At 56.6% G+C, this 20192-nt stretch overlaps 1 protein-coding gene across 24 annotated transcripts in view; it reads right to left on the bottom strand.

Moving 5' to 3' along the window:
* Window positions 1-20192, bottom strand: part of NRXN2 (neurexin 2) — a 106487-nt gene that overhangs the window by 39903 nt on the left and 46392 nt on the right. For 10 of the 24 annotated variants that reach the window (XM_064492167.1, XM_064492181.1, XM_064492186.1 and 7 more), the window contains 10 exons: window positions 18185-18346; window positions 17035-17473; window positions 13498-13884; window positions 13113-13316; window positions 7070-7096; window positions 5474-5593; window positions 4715-5096; window positions 3896-4086; window positions 2041-2214; window positions 1548-1667 (listed from right to left, as the gene is read on the bottom strand). In XM_064492167.1, coding sequence (XP_064348237.1) covers window positions 1548-1667; window positions 2041-2214; window positions 3896-4086; window positions 4715-5096; window positions 5474-5593; window positions 7070-7096; window positions 13113-13316; window positions 13498-13884; window positions 17035-17473; window positions 18185-18346 — 2206 coding nt within the window. Of the gene's footprint in view, window positions 1-1547; window positions 1668-2040; window positions 2215-3895; window positions 4087-4714; window positions 5097-5473; window positions 5603-7069; window positions 7097-13112; window positions 13317-13497; window positions 13885-17034; window positions 17474-18184; window positions 18347-20192 lie in introns of all 24 variants that reach the window. The other 14 variants (XM_064492165.1, XM_064492180.1, XM_064492176.1 and 11 more) reach the window with 2 other exon arrangements.

The following is a 20192-nucleotide window of genomic DNA, read 5'->3' as shown; positions in this document are numbered from 1 at the left end:
AGTTAAATCAGACAGTTGGTCTCCATCCTACTGCCGTCTCTGAGGAACAAGTTAAAAGGGCTCCGTAAGCTGCAAAACACTAAACAATCAGTGGGGCTTGTTACTCTAAAGCAGCAAAGTTACCACCATCTCCAGATCTCTAGTGCAAAGCTGAGTAAGCTGGAGAGCAAGAGGCCCAGCCCCAGCCCCGGCTGTTCTCCCTGGCAGCCAGGGCTGGAGTGCCCCTGGGATGGCCACTGGGGGCTTTGGAAGGTACAAAGAGTGGCAGATGGGACAAGAAAAATCCCGGGGGACAGGGCAGGATGTGGAGGTACCCAAGGATGGGCCCTGCCTGAGAGCACCAGGAAAGTGCTGAGGGAGCTGGGCTGGTCATTCTTACAAAGGAGAAGGAAAAACCAAGACCTGCCCAAGAGCAGTAGGTCATCTATCCCGGAAGAAGCTCAGGACCCTGCCCAAATGACTAAGGCTCTGCAGTGTGGCACAGAGGCAAAGGCACTGACCCCCGTTCTCAGCCCAGATCTACTATTCACTGCTCCGGAAATCCGCTGACCCCTCCAGGCCTCAGTGTGCACCTTTGTAAAATGGAGAAGCCCCATCCTCCTGCGCGCATGTGCGTGTATGTGCTTGCATGTGTGCTTGTGTGTGTGTCTTTTCCCAGACAGCTGACTCGTCACGTCCCTGGTGTCTCAGCAGGGTTACCCTGAGGGAGACCATTCAAGTGACGCCTAAGGAGGCTGCACTCTCCCCAGCCGCTGTCCCCAGCCCACCGCCCTCAAGCAGGAGGCTGCCTCTCCCCCATTGCTTCCCTGGCTGCCCTCCCTCTGCCAAGCTCTAACCAGCTGCTGGCCACCAACCACTAGGGACTGGAAACTGCTGCTGAAGCTGCCCTCTCTGGGGAGGGGCCTCAAATGATATGCAAGTTGGCAGCAGATGCCCAGCCAGGGAGGAGAAGAATCAGACGAGGACATAAGGGAGTGTCCTTGTGGCTCCAAGGGACACCCTGCAGCTGGGATTCTTGGGAGAAAAGCAGGGAACTGAATGGCCGGCATCCAGGGAAGCCAGCTGTCCAGAGGCCTGGCCTCCTGAGAGTCTCCTGAGCCCATCCTCTGGGGTGTGGGCCTCCTCTGGGCTTCTGCACACTTCTGAGGGTGCCGAGGAAAGGGGGTATGGGTCAACACACACCCCTGCCCTGTGCAGTCGTGTGTCTGTGTGAGCTACAACATGTGAGGCCATCGCCAGGATAGTGTGGGGAGAGCAACGAGGCTGACGCTTTTGCCTGGGGGTGAGGGGAGCAGTGTCCCACCAGCTCAGAAGGAAGAGGAGAGGCCATCTCTCAATGATCACCCCAGACATTCAGGCAGCAGCAGAAGAGAGGAGACTTCGAGAGAGGACGGCAGCCAGCCGCTCTCCTTGGTCTCTCGTGACCAGAAGGGATGAGAAGGATGCAAGCAGCAGGCTCTCAGAGACCCTCCCTCCTCTGGAGCATCCCTGGGGCTGGGAATGGACCAGAATCTACCCTGAGCACCCCCAACCCTCCCGGCACTCACGGTCATTGCAGATGGGGCCTCCATAGGAAGTCATGGTGCAGTCACAGGTGAAGCCATCCCACTGCTGCAAGCAGACGCCCTGGTTGGCACAAGACTCTTCGGTGCAGGTGGTGCTGGGGCCTGAAAGAGGCAGGAGGAAGGAACACCCCCCCGCTCAGTTAAGCCCCCTCCCTCCCCAGGAGGTGCAGAGGCTGCGGGGACAGGCCTGAGTTCTGCCGGGCTGAGAGGGCCAAGTACAGTGCGGGGGTGGGAGTGGGGATGGGGGGCGGCTCAAGGACTGCTAGTCTTGGCCTGGAACTGTGAAAAGGGGCCAGAGTGGGAGGCAATAGGGAGGGCAAGTGACCCTTGACCTACGCCCATACCCTGCCCCAGAGCTGTGGTGCCAGGCTCCTGCAAAGCCTGAGAGGCGGCCACTCCAGAGGCCTGGTGTGCCTCTACAGCTGGCCCCCTGCAGCCTGCAGGGTCACACCTAACTCCCAAACCCCACACTCACCGTCACAGCCCCTCTCCACCTGCCCGATGCGGTGCAGGGCATCGGCGATGAGGTCTGGGAGGCGCCCGTTGAGGTCCACTGAGGCCAGGCAGCCCTGAAAGCCATCCCGGGAGGCCACCAGCTTGGGCAGGTTGTTGAACATGTTCTTGCTCAGACCGCCAATGTACAACTCCCCTGCAAAGGGAGCAGGGTCAAAACCTTGGCATCCTGGTCCTCGTGTCCCCATTCCCCACCCTGGACATCGGCAGCCAACTGTCAGGTCCTCCAGCCCCATGGTGTCCCATCCTGGACCCCAGCTTCCTCACAGAGATCCAGTGGCCTGCAGATGCCCACCCCCTACTCTTCCCTCTTCCTTCTTCACTTTGCCATCTGTCTGCTCCCCTTCTAGAGAAGCCCAGATGCCCGGGGAGGGGGGAGCAGCTGGAGGAACCTGCTCCGTGCTCTCTCCCACACATCTGATTCCAGTTCCGGCCTGTAATCAGGGCTTTTCATAGCTGTGCCGCCCAATCCCCTCCGCCCCCACTCCCTCCCTCCCGACGTCTCCCATTCCCAGAACTCCTTCAAGCCTCTGCCAGCCTCTCCCCACTCTGAGTTCTCTCCTGGGGGTTCTAAGCCCAGCACCAACCCCCCAACAACCACTCGGGCTTGACCTGGGCACTGTGGGTGACACCAGAAAGAAGTTCTCCTCAGGGACACTGATTCCCCACATCATTAGCTGGCCGCAAAGAGCCCAACTCCTTAGAAATCTCGGCCAGCCCACAGCAGAACTGCACCAAGACACGGGCCAACCCTGCTGCCCTTGCTGTGGGCTCAATGCAACAGAAGACCAGCCCAGACCACCCCTGGGTTTGCTGCCACTGTGGATTATCTGAGGCACACCGCCACCTTCCGGGAGGAAGGAGAATTGGCAGCACTATGCCATCCGACGTGGCCCAGGATCTGACCAATCTTCTAGTTCCAACTCCGTGGCCTGCTCACTTTGTGACCTCAGGCAAACCATGTAGCCTCTTGAAGCTTCTGTTTCTGCCTCTTCAAGAGGGACTGAATTCAATAGTCTTTAAGGACCCTCCCCAAGCTGGGACAGTCTAAGTCACACTGACACCAGGGGCCCCTGTGGGACTGAGGGCTGCTTTGGGCATGTGAAGGTCGCTCATGTTGCCCCAGTGAGCCCTGGAGAAGCTGCAGGCCTTGTCCAACACATCTGTTCCAACACCCAGTCTCCAGGTTCACCCTCCTCTTCCCTCTTCTCCCACCCGCCCCTTGTAGGGGCAGGCAATGACCGCTTCAGCAGCTATGAAAAGGCCCCAGGTGAATGGGGGACCATGATATGACACTGAGCCCTCCAGGGGGGCCCGAGCCCAGCCGATGCCCAAGGAACATGACCAGGGCAGCACGCAAGGACCCAGCAACCGCTACTCCTTCCTCCTCTCGTCACTGCCCCCTCTCACCCAGTGAGGAAGGCCTCTGCCAGGACACTAAGCTCCCCGTTCTCTCTCCAGCCCTCAAGCAAGGCAGACTTCTCAGCCTTGGAGGGCCAAGAGGGCTTCGGAAGCCCCCAGGCTGCCTACTCTCAGCTCTAGAGTGAAGCCACCAATCTCCTCACAAGACAGACACATCCTGCCGCCCGGCTTTCAGTGTTGAGAGGGCAGCCTCGCAGGATTGCTGAGCAGAACTTTGACAGGAAAATTTCAGGCTGGGCACAGTGGAGAATGGAAAAGAGCAAGGAAAACCATGGGCGGGGGGAGAGGGAGAATCACGTGAGTGAAAGAGCATCCCAGGTCAGGGGTACTCTTGAAGGGGCCGAGGTGGGTATCTGGACTAGGGCCAGGCCTTCTCCAGAGGCCCCAGGCCCCACCTTTGAGATCGAGGTTTCGGGCGCCATTGGAGTGCTGCGTGACAGTGCGGGAGTCAATCTTGAGCGTGTGCACGTTGCCTGGGTCCCTGGACACCACCACGTTGTGCCACTGGTTGTCATTGACTGGTTTGTCTGAGTTCCCCTTCATCAAGGACGGGCCATTCCCCAGGTCAAACACGTAGTGGATGTACCTGCCCCACAGTACGGAGGAGACACTGGGTCAAGGTTGGGACGGTGCTGGGAAGACAGGGTAAGGAGGAGCTATGTCTGTCAGGGGGCCTGGGTCCCGCGGGAGAAAGGGGTGGAGAGGGAGACCTCATAGTGGAGGGACCCAAACCAACTACACGAGGACTCAGATGTGAGGTCCGATCATGGGGGAATGTGGGGAGGGAGGGCTGCAGAGGACCTGACTCCTGTGAAGGCTCAGAAGAGAAGCTGGTTGAGGGGAAGACTTGTGGAGGGAGCGGGGTCCTCTGGGGGCAGGGAAAGACCTGTTGTAGGCTGGGGGCCTCTCAGGCAAGAGAGGCCATAGGGACACAGCCCTGTCTTCTGCCTGTAAAAGAGCCAGAGGGCCTGAGACAGGACAGTGACTGGAGAACAGAGGTACCTGGGAAAGCCCTGGCAAGGAAGAAACTGGGGAGTCACCAGGGTGGAAGAGAGGGAGCTGCTTCTCCATCGTGCCTGGTGGCTGGGGACCTGAATCTTGACTTGTGGTCTAGGGGGAATGGACATCTCAGCCAGTGGCTGGGGGAGATGTATCCTGGTCATCAGGGGAGGGGGACCACGTCCTTGACAGTGGTGCAGTGCCCAGCACCTCACCCCTTGACCAGCTCGATGACAATGAAGTCGTTGCCGTTGCCTGAGTTGAACAGGAGGAGCCCGTCGGGGGCCGTGGTCTTGAACTGGAAGAAGAGGTGCATGGAGGCGTAGGCTTGGAGTGTGGCGAGCGCCAGGTAGCTGCTGCGACTCTTGAAGGTGACAGGATCAGCCACAATGGCACGCAGTCCAAAGCGAGCATTGAGCTCACAGTAGGTGATGTCGCCGTCCTTGCACTGGTCCATGTAGGGCTGGCCATTGAACACCAGCCCGCTCAGGTGCCCGATGAAGTTGGAGGGCACCACGGAGATGAAACGCCGCTCTGTCATGATGCCCGTCTCAATGTTGTGGAACTCCAGCCGCGTGTGGGCTCCTGCCATCTGTCCTGCTCGGGACAGGAGACGGAGATGGGCGCGTGGCTTTTGGGCCTAGACTATAGGGTCATTTCTGGGGCTGGGTCTTGGGTCCCCAAGAGCCTCCCCTCCCCTCAAGGGCCACACGGGAGAGACATCAGCAAACACCCACAGGTGGGTACTAGCAAGCCCAGCTCCTGGGTCCAGGAGGAGCTGTGGGACCCTAGGCTAGGGCTGGCAGGCTTGCAGGGGGTGCTGCCTGTGGGGAGTTGAAATGGTCCCTGGGGCCCAGGACCCCATGAAATACCACTCCGAGGGGAGAAATAGCAGCAGCAGCTTGCCAGAATGCTGCCCCAGGCAGTGGTCACCAAGAATAGGGCCACCACCTCCCTGGTCCCAGACCACCTACCCTCCACGGTCACGTTGTCCACAGATAGCTGCAGGCTCTTGCCACGCCGCACCACCCTCACCGTGTGCCACTCATTGTCATTGAGCTTGTGCCCCGCAAAGAGCGTCTCGGGGCCTTTACCTGTGGCACCAAGGGGGGAGTGAGCATGACACCTCCACACGCCCACATATGGCTTCATGTACCACCCCAGGCACACAGAGCCTCACCACCGCACACACACCTGTACACAGGTACACACATCCACACAAACCCAGCCATAACCCCAGACACACTCAGTACTGCCACACTTTGTGCAACTTCCCAGGGCGCCATGAGAAAAGAATACCCTGTGAGTGGTGCCTCTGGAGTTGTGCCCTAAGATCCGGTGCCCCGACACCCACACCTACCACCAACATACTCTTCCCTAAGTCTCCTAAGGACCTTCAGTGTCAATATGTGTAGCCAGCAGCTAAATTCCCAGCATATATTCATAGGCCTAAAACTTAAAATTAAAGAGCCTTACCACACACCCAGATGTGATTATGAACCCACAGCTTCTTTGCTGGCAGTGAAAACTCCACACAGACACACACGTCCCCCATCTACAGAGGGATCCAATGTGACCTTGCTGCACACGCCTGGTTAACTCCACACACCCGGACATGCACTCTCATACGTGGCACATCCAGCACGACCAGAGAGGGGAATGTTTCTTAGGAATTGACTATTTATTCAAGACCTGGATTAACCACTTCTGAGACTAAAACAAAACATATTCAGCTTTAGAATGGGGCTACACTCCATTTGCAGCACTCCCAGGTTTCCCCCGGCCCCTCAGTTCTCTCACCAGCAGGGACAGGGTTCACCACGCATGTGTGCACAGGTGCCAGACACACAGAGATATGCTAAGTACACACTCTCTGCCTGTGGCTGCTGTGTCCCTGTGCTCTCTTACATGACCTCAGGGCACAGCATGCAGACACTCATAGAGACAGAGCATTGACTCCAGGCATACTGGGATGCTCAGAAATGTCCACCTCCACTCTCCATCTCACCCCTGCTGAGAGCCTCACTGTCACCTCTGAAAATGCCCCCGTTTGGCAGAAACTCACCCCCTATCCCAAACAGGGACTGTGGAGGGCTGAACTTTGAGGCCCTGACCACGCTCACCTCCCACTTGCCACCTGCTCTCATCTTCTTTCCCGTGTGCCTCGCTCTCCCCCTTGTGGCCACCTCTGGAGATGCAGTGGGATAGCCCAGCCCCAATCCGGCTCCTTTCTGCCATCCTGCTGTAGGTGCCACCAAGCCTTTGCCCCACCCTCCTGAGGACTTGAGATGATGAGGTTTCCAGGCGTTTCTTTCCCCGGTCCTGGTGAACATGCTGACCCCAGACCCTCCACTAACTTTACCTGGTTCAGCTTCATTTGGCTCATTCTGCTCTCCACAACCACATCACCACCATCCCCACCACTCCAGCTCCCCTCTCCACACCCACTGCTCATGCCTCACACAAGCCAGTGATGAAGCCTTCTCCTCTCCCATCATCCCTCCCCAAATCCCAGTGTCCAGAATCCCAGGCCCCTTGGGGCTCTGCAGAAGAAGAGGGAAACCACTTACTGGGTGCGCAGCCGACGCGCAGGCAGTCTGGGGGGGCCATGGGGCGGGCAGAGGGTGAGGGGAGACAAAAAGGTAGAACAAGTTTTTGGTTTTTTTTTTTTTTTTTACATCCTTCACAGGGAGGGGTGTCTGCGGGCGGGGATTCCCCCTAGGGCCACTTTCTGGGGACCACGCGTGCTCAGGTGCCTTCTCCCCTTCCTCAGTTGGATCCCTGTCCCTCCTTCCCCCAAGAGGGCTCCAACCCTCCCCAGAGCTGGGAGGCAGGGCAGCCACATGGTGGGAAGAAGGCTTATGTCTCCTTTCTTAGAGGGGCTCACGCCTCTCATGTCTCAGGGAGATGGGCACCTTGGGAATCCCAGTCGTACAGGGGATCACTGTGGGGGCTGAGGGCTTGACCAACCCCACATCTCCCTATCTCCAAAAAGGAGATGGGTGGGGAGGGCCAGAGTCCCTGCATCCCCTGCTCTGGGACAACTCCCTGCTCAGAGCCCAGCTGTGACACATTACTCCCCGTGCCCTCTGGGCTCTGAGCTAAATAGAGGGGTCTGCCCCAGGGCCCCCTCCCCGTGGCCATACACCTCCCAAAGTCCCAGGGGGCTGGCACCATCCCTACAGGAACCTTCTTTCTACCCTTCCTAACCTGGAGGATGCCAGGCTGTCCCTGGGGGCCAGGGTGGTCCTCCACCCTGAAAAGGAACTAGTATTAATCCATTTTCCTAGGGAGGGCCAGCGGCTCATAGATGAGGGCCCTGAGGCCCCCAAAGTACAACTTCTATGGACTTCAGGAATGAATAGTCACCACAGCAAAATCTTCTGCTTCCTCCCCAGCCTGAGCATTGCTATCCTCCAATTCCAGGCTCAGCAGGCCCCATGTGGTCAGAAAGTACACTGTCTACACAGAGCTGCAGCCCAGAGCCCCAGTGCCTCTGGCCATCTGCCTGGTGGGACACGTTACCCACATGTGAGTCAGCCAGCCTTGCAGAGGATAGAGCACCAGAGTCCTATGAAGTTGGGGCTTAGGGCCCTTTGGACACCTCTGCTGCTCCATCAGACCCAGACAGCCTGAGGCTGCAGAAAGTCCAGCACGATGAGGCAGAAAAGCTGAGTCCTAACCTCATTATGTGACTGTGGGCAAATCTCTTCTCTCTGAGCCTCAGCTTACCTCCCTGTGAGCTGAGGGACTTGAACAGGAGGATCCTGAGCTGGGAGCAAGAAACAGGTGTTCACTAAGCTGGCGCCTTGCCTTTCAGAGAGGGGCAGTTTCCAGCCCTCTGTTAACAGCAATACCCTGCCATTCATCCTGTGGCTCCTCCCAGAACAGGGTCTGCCCATAACCCCAAGGCCCAGGAGGCAAAGTGGGGTGGGGCACCTGGCATCCCCTGGGCCCCTGAAGGTTCCTGCAGCGGAGGTCAAAGATTCCCCTGTGGCTCTGGAGGCACCGGTCCCCCGGGCAGTACGGCTGAGCTCCGCACGCGTTGTCAACCGCAGCAGAAGAGTGGGGGGAGCTGCCGGGACACTGAGCCACTGCCTGGCACCAAGGGAGGGCGGAAGGAGGTCAAGGGGCAGATACAGGGGAAGTCAGGAGTCATGAGGAGCAGAAGGAGGTAGAAAGGGTGTAGAGAGAAAAGAGGAAGTAAGAGGGAGCAGAGAGAAAGTGAAGTGGGACAGCGGGGGAAGGGAAGGATGTTGGGGTGAGAGTAGGGGTGCCAGGCCTGGAGTCAGGTCACGGGGGCTCTCTCAGGGCCAGCAGAGTCTTCACCAATGAAGGGTCCAAAAAAGAAAAAAGGGGGCTGGAAGGGCAGGCTGATCCCCTGTTGGAGAAACGGCCTAGGGAGGAGCACGGTGCTTCCCCTCCCCAGCAGGGCATCGCCGGGAAGGGGGGCCCATCTGTCCAGAGAAGAGGTGTCAGCTCCAGGCCCACACCCTGCAGTGACTCCACCCTTAAGAGCCCCCACTCCAGTGGGGTTTGAGGAGAGCAAACTCTCCTTGAAGATGGGCGCCCCAGGAGGGAGCCAGCACCATCGCAGAGGAAAGCCAAGAACTGCCGAGGAAGTGGGAGAAACAGCCCTCTGGTGCACACACGCAGCCAGAGCACAGCTCAGGGAGCTTTAACTACTAACCTGTTAACTAGTAACCTGGGCCTCAGGTTCCACAAATGGACAGAAGTGATCGGTCTTCAAAGACCCATGAGGGCCCAGGCTGGACATGGAGACCAGGGTGATGGTATGAATGTATGATAAGACAGATGGAGAAAAGTCATCTGTATGGAAAGGAACTCAAGGAAAGAAGCCAGACTTCATTTTCTGCGCCACCCCCCGGGCCCTGCAGATTGGAGGCGTGGGAGAGGGGACCAAGGCTCCTATGCAAGGAGCCTCAGGAGCCCACTGGCTGGAGTCTCGCAGGTGACATCACAGAGTGCAGCGTGCACTCCAGCACAGCCCTCGTTCAGAGCTGTCTCCCCAGCCGCCCAGCCTCAGAAGGAGCTTGAGAACTGCTGAACAGCCCCAGGTGGGTACAAGGCACTATCCGGTGCCCAGAGATTAAAGGGCTTTGGAGTGTAATGTGCATTTAGCCTGGCTTACAACATAAACGAGAGTCAGACTTGCTCCGTACAGCTCAAGAGGGCAGAACTATTTCAGAAGAGGAGGCTGCCACCAGGAAAGAAAGACCCAGTGATTAGAATTGTCATTTCAGAGGTGGGAAGCTCCTGACATGGAAGGTGTCTGGACAGAGGCGGAGAGCCTCGCATCAGTGGGGAAAGGCACAGGGGATGCACATATGGGGAGGTGACCTCTAAGGGCCCCTCCAGCTTGGAGATTCTTCCATTACAATATTTCACTGACAGCTGGGACAGCCGACGGGCACACCTGGAGGAAGGTAACTCCAGGCAGGCAGGGCAAGGGTAGGGGAGTGACAAGGGGCAGGCCAGGTTGGGCATTGGTCCCAGAGGCTACACCCAAGGTAGAAGGAACCCAGGAACTCAGGTCACACTGGAACAGAGTGATGAATCCAGTGACTCTATGGTCCTCTAGGGACAGAGACCAACCACCCTGCTCAGGGACTGTAGACAGCAGAGCTCCAGGAAATGGCTCAGGGTCTGAGACACAGTGGAGGCCGGGCCTGAGGAAGGAGGCAAATCCAGTATGTCCGGCATCCTCTGCCTGGAAGGAGGCAGCAGCCTCAGGCCTTCTCAGCCCTCTCCGGCAAGCAAACACTCGGTCACCAGAGACTGGCACGGAGTGCCTCCTGCCAGGAGTCCCACCACGTGGTCACAGGCAGCTCCATTCTCTTCAGAACCCAGCACCGAGTCTGTGTCATTCCAGTGAGCACCTGATGAGCTACACAGCTGCCTGTGGAGTCCTGACTTCCCTCCCTACAAGATGAGACCACAAGCCCAAAGACCAAGCCCACCAGGTTCCTCTCCATCCTGCAGCAGCAAGTCCAGACTGGAACCAGGGCCTTGGTGAAGTAGGCCCTGGGTAGCAAGCAGGATGGGGATCAGAATGGGGCCCCTAAGGTGGGGCCAAATGGGGCCCCTAAGGTGGGGCCAGATGGGGTCATGCCATGTGGAAGCAAGCCCCGGGACTGGCTCTACGCTGAGGTCCCTCTCCTGGTACAACTTTCCCTCTGGTCGGCTGGGTCCGTCTCCACACAGGTGTCTTGCATCTATGTAACGTCTTCACTCCTGTGATTCCATCTGAGCCTCAAAACCACCACAGAAAGCAGACAGAGTGAGGATTCTTAACCCCATTTTACAGATTGAAAAAACAGAGGCTCAGAGGGGGGAAATGATTTTCCCAGCCATCAAGGAGACCAAGGCTAGGACCCAGATTTTCTGGCCCCAGACCCAATAGTGTTCCCTGTAGCCTGAGGTTTGGTGACTGGGTGTGGGCCACCTGTTGGGCGTCTGTGTGGATCACACAGCGGCCACATACATCCCTGTACACGTCATTTGGTATTTATGGACATTTGCATCAGTACCAAACACTGGGTCACAGCTTGTGATGAGCTGTTAGACACGGTGTTTCTGTGGATGGGGGCGGGCATGAGAGGTGGGTGGGAGGACTGTCCTGCTGGCCACCTTGCTCCCTAACTTCTATATACTGATGTGGCACGGACAGAAAAGCACGTATGGGAAGGAAAGGGTAGATCCTGAGGGTGAAAGGGCCCAAGGGCCCACCAGGTTGCACCGTTCTGGTGGAGACTGCTGCTTCCTGTCTAATCTAAAGGAACCCAAACTTCTTCGCAGGGAACCTAAGACAGCCCAAATGAGGAAGGAGCATTTGTATTTTCCTTGCAAATAAAAGGCCCCAGATTTCCCCTGTACAAGTACAGAACCCCATGCTTACCAGGCAGAGAACACACGTCCCAGGGTGAAGGGGGTATCTCACACTGGGTACACAGACCTGAGCAGTCTGAGAAGCAGCGGGCTATTTATGGGGTCCTGGGCTGCTGCCTTCTTCCTGCGACTTCAGGGGTGCCAGGGGATGTTGTACAGACCCATAGAGCACCGGCCAAAGGGTGTCTCCCATCCCACTTCACCCTGCAGCACTGCCGCCCACCTCCCACTCTGTAGGCTGTGATCGTGGTCAGAAGCAGAGCTCCAGGGAACCCTAAAGTTCTCCACCTCTGAGGCCCTGGCCGCCTGCACACCTCCCCACCTCTAGCCCCTGCCTCCCTCGGCAAATCCTTGTGCTAAAGGTATAAAGGCCAGGTGGCCAAAAGGAGAAAGGATGGGGTATAAATTTATTAGCGAGGTAAGGGGATCCCCAAAAGCTGCAGTCTATCCCACAAATGCACTGGAGACCGATGTGAAGATGAGACTCCAGATAAATAGTTAAAGCCCAAAGCTCTGCGTTCTCTCCGGGTGAGGATTCTAATCTGCTCAGAAGTGCCCGACTTCCCCTCTAAGCCCAGGACAAAACAAGCAACCCCAGTGGCCTTCTTCCTACAGGATGGCCCGGGAGTGCCACACTTCTGTAGGCTCAGACTAGTCTGAAATGGACAGATGTGACCCCAGGCTGGACAGCTCAGGAACCTGAAATCCAGTGTTTCCTGTGCGGAATGGTGGGGCCCTCGTCTTATTCACTACCGTAGCCCCAGGCTCAGAACACACTGGCACTTACAAGGTGTCCCATAAACATTAGCTGAGTGAGTGCCTCTGCTGTTTTCCTGTTGGCCTTGCCCATGAGAGCTGAAGCACACAGGGTCCAACAGTTCTCACGGCCCCACAGTCACTGATGCCCCAGGGACTGCCAGGGGAGGTGGAGCTACACCTGCTCTGGGCCAGGGCAGAGGCATCCAGCCATCTGATGGCAAGGGCCTCCGAGGCCCCTGCACCCCCTGGCTCTGTTAGAGGCAATAAGGAAATCACTGAACTTTAGGGCAAATGGCCTGGGTTTGAGTCCAGGCCCCTTCCCAACCATCACTATCTTTGTGATGTTGGATAGGTCAGGATATGGATTTCATAATCTATAAAAAAGGGGCAGCTCTGGGGACACACGTAAGAGCAGACAAGGGGAAAATGGCATGTCCCAATGCGTCCTCTTATGCACCTACGTGCAAGTGCACACACACAGACTCAGCTCTTTGAATGCAGAGCAGACAAAGGCAGCTGTGTGCGGGGCCAGATCCTCCTCGTCTCGGGATCTGCCGCTGCACTGAGCACCAGTAGGCGTCTGTGAGTGCTTCTCGAATGAATGAAACAACGTATGAGCAAGTGGATGCGCCAACAGCTAGGAATGAACTATGTCCTTACGTGTGTGCAGAACAGATGCCTCCAAAACCCCGGAAAGCCCCAGGGGGTGGTTGTCACACTCCAGACACACTCGGGGTTCCCCTCCCCACCGTGCTGCTGAGCTCGAGGCATCACCCTATATACCATGTGTCCTCGCCAGGACAGAGTTCTCAGGGGCTCTGACCCGGGCTGGCACCCCCATCACCTCCAAACTCTCACTGGCACCACCACCAACTTCTCCAGACAGAGAGGGGTGTGGGTCAGAGGCGGGTCAGGGAAGGGGCCGGGGCACGGCAGGGTGGTTACCGAGGTTGACAGTGAGCTTCATCTGGCCCCCGTCCAGCTCCAGGCGCAGAGTGTCAGCTGACTCCCTGGAGGTGGTGGCCATCATGAGCCCATAGGCCCGCTGGGACATGAAGCGCAGAGACACATCCTCCGCCTCCGTGTGCATGGCGTTTGGCAGCATGATCTTCATGTACATGGAGCCATCATAGCTCAGGACCGTAGCCTCTGCCCCAGGAGTTGGGGAAGGAAGCAGTGGGGGACAGGCAGAGGCCAATAGAGGGAGAAAGAAGACCGAGAGAATCATTACAAGGACGACAGGCCCAGGGCTGGTCTAGGAGGGGACGCCGAGGAGGAAGGGGGCACAGGGATGGACAGTGGGGACGTGGGGCATGAAGACCAGCCTCACCTCTCTCGCAGACCCGCCCCAGAAAGCCGGTCCCGATGCAGTCACAGACGAAGCGGTTCCAGCCCTCTCGACAGATTCCCCCGTTGCGGCAGGGAGCCGAGGCACACTGCTTCAGCGTCTCCCGGGAGCAGAACGGAGCAACGCCCACAGCCCCCTGTGCCTCAGCCAGGCTCCGGAGGTCTCGGCTCCGCCCGTCTATGAAAAGGTCCCGCACGCAGCCCACGTAACCAGCCCTGAGTGCTGCCGTCCACACCTCCGGGGGCAGGGGCAGGTCCACCCGCCCGCCTTCGGGGAGACCGCCAAGGTAGAGCTCACTCTCCAGGTCCAGAATCTCGCTCTCTCCCGTAGCCAAGAATGGCGTGCTGCGGCTGTTCACTGAGATGGAGCCTGGAGATGAAGAGAGAGTGGTCCTCAGTGGGGAAGGCAGGACCAAGAGACGTCACAGGCCAGAAAAGAATGTCCTGCCCTCATACCCTGCGGTGGCCCTGGGCCAGAAGCTCAGTCTCACTCACCGGCTGCTTGACAAAAGTCCCAAGTTCAGGGACCGGAGCGAGCCAGCCCCAGCCCAGCTGCAGTGTGCGGTGGGCCTTCATCCAGACTCCTCCTTCCCACGTGAGCAAGTCCTTGGAGGATGTACAGGAAGTGGACATGCCCCAAAAAGGCCAGATCATTCTGTGTCCTTCCCCCAGCCAGTCCCTCAGACCAGGAGCCAGAGGCAGAGACCCCTAAGGAGGCTGCAAGGCTTCAACCCAAAAGGTTTCCCACACTGACATTTATGGAGCTTTTATGACTGTACTCCAGGCACTTAGCACTTTGCATATATTCTATCACTTAAGTCTCACAGTAACCGTATGAAATTGGTCTTTTACGATCCCGTTTTGAAATGGCAGACAATGCTTGGAGAGACTGGGGAAGCTGCTCAAAGTGCCACAGTGAGTAGGAGCAGAGCCAAAGTGCCATCCAGGTGGCAGGACCCCAGAGCCTGCATCTTCCACCCCCAGGCCTGGAGCCCCTCTGTGGCTGGTGGACAAGGTGGGCAGCTCCTGAAGCCTGTGAGACAGGACAGCAGACAGGAAAGGGAAGCCAGGCACAGAGTATCTGAGTTGCGAGAGTTCTTTGGAAGGAAAGGCTGGTTATCTTAAGAAAAAAATTGGGGATCAGATGGGAGCTTCAAAGCCTTTCCTGAGATCTTAAGAAGCCAAAACCTATACGTTAGAAGTGTTATTGTGTTTGTAATTTTTATTCTGCCTTTCTCCTTTCTCTCTCCTAAGTTTGCAAATATTCTTTAAAAAATAAAAAGTCCACCTATCTCAGGGCAGCTAAAGAGAGGTAACGATGGTCTGGTCTCTAGAGGCCTGACTGGGCAGAGATGGGGGGTGGAGAGGGCAGGAGATCAGAGCGTGGGCACTAAGTGTGGAACTGCAGGGGCGGGACCAGGGCCTCCTCCACTGATGCAGCTCCTTATCTGGAACATGTTCTCCTCTGCGCAAAACCTTCCCTGAGCCAAAGAGGCCCTTCTCCTGTGCCCCATTTCAACACTATGGTCCCTGGCTTGTCCTCCCCTGACAAGGTGTCAGACCCCCACTCCAGGTCCCTAAACATGGCCCTGATCAACCACACCTCTATTTGCAGCAGATTCCCTAGATGACTGCTCCACCCACTGTTTGGGGGCCTTCTGGACATGGATACCACCCAATCAGACTCTCCACAAATGAACAGAATGTGGGAGGAGGGAGGTGGAGGAAGAACACGGCAGGAAAAGAGTGTATAATGAGAGTCAGCAAGAGGAAATTAAAGTGAATACAGGTCTTGTTTCAAGGTCACTCTAAAACGTGGAAAGGAAACAACTCAAGTGTCCAGTGACAGAAGAATGGATAAACAAAATGTGATCTGGCCATACAGCAGAATATTATTCAGCCATGAAAAAGGAAATAAATGCTGGCACATGCTATAATGTGGATGAACCTTGAGGACATTATGTTAAGTGAAATAAGCTACATACAAAAGGACAAATATTGTATCATTCTACTTATAGGAGGTACCCAGAGTAGGAAATTTAGAGACAGAAAGTGGGAGGGTGGTTCTCAGGGGCTAGTGGGGAGGGGGAATGGGAGGGCAGTGTTTAATGGGGACAGAGTTTCAGTTTGGGAAGATGACAATGTTCTGGGGATGGATAATGGTGATGGTTGTACAACACTGTGAATATCCTTAACACCACTGAACTGTGCACTTAAACATGATTAAAATGGTGAATTTTATGCTATGTATAAATGACCACAATAAAATTTTAAAATATGGGAAAGGTCAAAGGGAACTTTGTTAGAATGACTGCTCTAAGTCTGTGCTGGTGTACACAAGTGATTGTGGGCCTGGTATGCGGGCTCTGGAGATCAAGCGAGGCTAAGGAGATCACTTTCTGAAGGCAGAGAGGAGCAGAAGAGCCTGGGGTTCTCTGCAAGGCCTGAGCAGATTTCCAACCTGGAGAGTTACAGATCCCCTGGGTGGAAATCCTGGGAGGCGATGAGTGCTCGCCTGGTACCATTGAGACAAAACTAGAGGACAAACCCATTTGCCACAAAGCCTGGGGAAGGCGACACTTCTAAGGAAGGGAGAGGAAGAAACAGCAAGTCCATGAGAGGCCAACGCTTCCGGAAGCCCTGGAAGCCCCCATCCTCCCTGTGTGCATGGGGAACGGTCACTCTACCCAGACATCAAGGCCCCATGCAGTGACAGCTGGAGGAGCATGGAAATTTAGCTGACGTTGATGAGTGCTTAAATTGGATAATGTGTCAGTTCTCATTTATATCAATTCTTTCTCTCGTGTCCAACAAGATGGAGAAGAGTGAAAAAAAGAATTAGGAGGAAAACAAGAAGAGGATGGGAAAGGAAGACTGAAAAGGAAGAGTGGAGGAGGGGTGACTAAAGCAGTGGAAGGTTCAAGAATAGCACTTGCCCGACCCCAGCACCCTCTGTCCTGCTGCTCTGTTGTGCAAGAAACCTCCCCAGGCAGAGCATTGGTGTTTACTGTCCGTGTCTCCCCACCAAGCTCCTTGACAGCAGACTCTGGCTCACCGCCGCCCCTTGGACAGCGCCTGGCACACAGTAGGTGCTCACTGACTAATGAGTGAGTTAATAAAATTGAATGGCTCTAGACAGAAGGGAGGAAAGGTTGGGAAGATTTTTTTTTTAAAGAAGAACGGGATATCCACTGTTAGGCACAGTGCTAATGCTTCTGCAAAGGTTCTCTTATTTTTCACTCTTGATGACCACAGTTTAATGATCCCTTTTATAGAGAAGAAAACTGAGGCTACAAGGGGCTGAGAGATGGCCTAAGGTCACACACGCAGGAAGTGAGAGCACTGAGATGTAAGCCCAGGTCTGACTGACTCCAAAGGCTACGTTCTTTCCACCAAGGCACTGTGGCAGCAGGGACCACAGAGGGCCAGAAGGAGGGTAAGGAGAACAGACGAAGAGACTGTCAGGGTGGGTGGAGAGGGGTGGCCAGGGGAAAGGGGAAGGGTCCAGAGGCCTCCTGACCTTTGCGCCCATCCCTCTGGAAGTCCACGTGGCACCACTCGCCATCATTGACCTTGCGGCTGGATGCCCGCAGCTTGATGCCCCCAGAGCCCATGTCCAGCAGAAGGTAGAGGTAGCCGTCCAATAGTTCCATTGCAAAGTAGTCAGCCCGCTGGGCAGTGCTGTGGCTGCCGGCCCCGGCCCCAGCCCGCCGGCCCTGGCTGAAGAGCAGCAGCCCATTGGGCTCGGTGGTGCGGAAGTCCAGGGAGATGGAGCCAGTGCGCTTGGCGCTCCAACGGGGCAGTGCCACAAAGGCCTCGGGACTCTCAAAGGTCACGGGGTCCAGGGCAGCCACATCCTCACAGCGGAATGACAGGTCCCCCTGCAGCTTCATCTTGGGGTCGCCTTCCTTTGCCAGGCGGGATAGTTCCAGCTTGAAGTCATTATTCTTATAGACCACCTGCAGGGAGGGGCGGGTGGTGGGGGTCCAGGATGAAGAAAAGAGGGCAGCTTAGGGCCCGGCCACTCCTGCCCCACAGTAGCCAGCACCGCAGGACCTTGCCACCCAGCCCTGGGGCCCCTGCTCAGCACACCAGACCACTGTTCTAGAACTGCACACACAGAGGCTGTGAACAGCACCCCCCTTGCCCCACTTACCTCCCTGCCCTGTCTCCCTGCCCAGCAAGAGCACGACGGCCCTCGTGCCACTGAATTGCAGTTCATAAGAACAGCAAGACGATCACCACTAACATTTGGTTCCCATTTGCATTCTCATCTGCTCCTCACGGCCACCTTGAGAAGCAGGTACTGATCACTCATTTTACAAACAAGGAAACTAAGTCAGACAGCTTAAGGGTCCCGGCCACGGTCACAGAGCTAGTGAGCGGAAGAGCTGGGATGCAAACACCGGTCTTTAGTTTTCATGTCCACCACTCTTTCCTCTGGACCCCAGCTGCCTCAAGGGTTCTCTGAGAGGATGGGACCCTTTGGGGCTCAAGGAAACAAGAGAGGAGAAGCCTCTTGCTGGAGTCAGTGGGCCTTAGGTTTTGAAGAGAGGGGTCTCCCACCATGGACTGGAAGGAACAGAGGCTGCAGGCAGCTGGCCAGGTCAGAGCGAATCACACCGACGCAGCATTCCCGGGCTGCCCCCAGCACCCCTGGCCCTACTCACGTCCTTGAGGCAGCCCATGAAGTTGTTGCTGACGGGCGAGCCCGGCAGGTCCGCCGTGTTGGGGCTGCCCCCAATGTAGAAGAAGTCGTCAGAGCCCAGCATGGTGTAATCCTCCTGCGTGTAGCCTGTGGTGGTCAGGATCCCGTCCACCGAGATGGTCACCTGCCCAGCCCAGGGAGGGAGAGGGAGAGACAAGGAGACAACCGGCATCAACTCCCTGGGAAGAGCCACGGGCTGGGCAAAGGAGGGGCCAGGGGGCAGCAGGGGAGGGGGACCCCCCCCATTTTTATGTCTGCTTGTCTTGGAGGAGGAACAGTGGGGGGAGAGAGGATATGGGGGGAAGGAGGTAGCACAAGATTTGATGGTTTCAGGGTGGGCTGAGGCCTGCCCCACAGCCCAGCTCGGCAGGCAGAGGCCTGAAGGGCACTCGAAGTGCTCACAACCACGAAGCAGTTTCTGGAAGTGGCTCTGCATGGGAGTGGGGGCCCCAGGGAGGGCCTCTTTATGGGGGGGATGAAAATGGCACCCTCATTTCCCTCTTCTTGAAGTAGGGTCTCTGGACCCACATGTGATTTCAAAGTGTCTGTCCTAAACGAGACAGAGAACACCAATTCTCCTGGGATCTTGGTGGCTTCCACTCCCCTGCAGCTCTCCTTTCAGGGCGCCAAGGAGTCCTTTCAATCTTAGCCAGTGGGGAGGTGGAGGATAGCAGAGGCATGAGGAACAGGATTTAGGGAGTCTTGGAACTTCTTGGGGGATGCATAACGCCCTTCAGGGCTGATTCCCACCACTACCACCTTAACTGGAGGTTCCCGCTTGTCCTAGCTCCCTGGCTGAGTCTGTCTCTTTACTCTCCATGTCCCTCTGTATTTGGGTCACTCTCTTGTCTCCCAAGGAGATGGTAGCCATTGGCCTACTCATCAGCCTGCCTTCCTTTCTTCATTGTCTTCCCCATGGACAACACCATCACTACGCCAGGAAGTCAGGGCAAGGTTAGGGAAGAGAGGGGAACAGGGCTAACCTCATGTTGCCTTGACCCTGGGCTGAAAAGGCAGGTGAGAGAGCAAGATGGGTAGGGTTGGGGCCATACCTGGAGTTCCAAGGAGGTGAAAGTTTGACTCAGTAGTGGCTGAGGGAAAGCAGACATGACCTTGGGGGACAGTGACACAGGGAACTCCCTGATTCCCTGCTCCCCAGGAAAATGTCCACCTTGCCCCTGAAAAGTCTAGCCATTGGAGCATCCCACAAGGGCTCCAGACACCCAGCCTGGTTGTAGGGGAAGAGCCAAGGGCTGGGGAACCACAAGCCCCCACTCTGGGAAGGCCGTGGATTAGGACAATCAGGCTCCTGCAGGGGCCTCAGGAAGCTGGCTCATGGTGAACCCAACACTGTGCTTCCACAGGCCACAGCTCACCCCACTTCCCAGTCACCAAATATGCCTCAGCACCCCTTCTTCAGGCAAAGTCTGGAGATTGGGGCCTTCCAATCACAGCTTTTGATGTCCCCACCACACCAGTCCATGTGCACACGCCACCAGCCATTTTCTGGTGACTGGTCTCCAGGGTTTCACTGTTGTGGGGGCGGAGACAGGGAGTTAGGAACTCCGAAGGGATATGGGCAGAACAGAGGCAAGGAACTTCCCCCATAGGACCCTCGAGTCTCCCTCGTGCTGGGCTGGAGCCTCACAACGCACGCAGCGGGGCTGAGCAAAGCGAGGGCTCGAGGGGCCCCCTCCTGGGAACCATCAAACCTTGTGCTGGGGCGACTAGGTTCAAGGACAGCAGTAAAGGGGTGTCTGTGGAAATGGGCAGTTTGAAGCCTTTGAGTCTTGTTTTGAGGGGAGGATTGGTCATTATTGTTTATTTCTTCTTCCCTCCACCTAACCCGAGGCTAGGAAGTGGAGATCTGGGTGGAAAAGGAAAGGGTCAAAGTATTAGTCACAAAAACATGCAGACAAGATTAGAATGGGCAGAAGAGGGCTGCAGAAGGGGGCTGGAGAAAGGGCAGA

The sequence above is a fragment of the Camelus dromedarius genome, chromosome 12 (genome assembly GCF_036321535.1).
Source record: "Camelus dromedarius isolate mCamDro1 chromosome 12, mCamDro1.pat, whole genome shotgun sequence".
In the NCBI taxonomy this organism is placed as follows: domain Eukaryota; kingdom Metazoa; phylum Chordata; class Mammalia; order Artiodactyla; family Camelidae; genus Camelus; species Camelus dromedarius.
The sequence above is the reverse complement of the archived record's forward strand: the minus strand, read 5'-3'. Positions and strand labels throughout refer to the sequence as shown.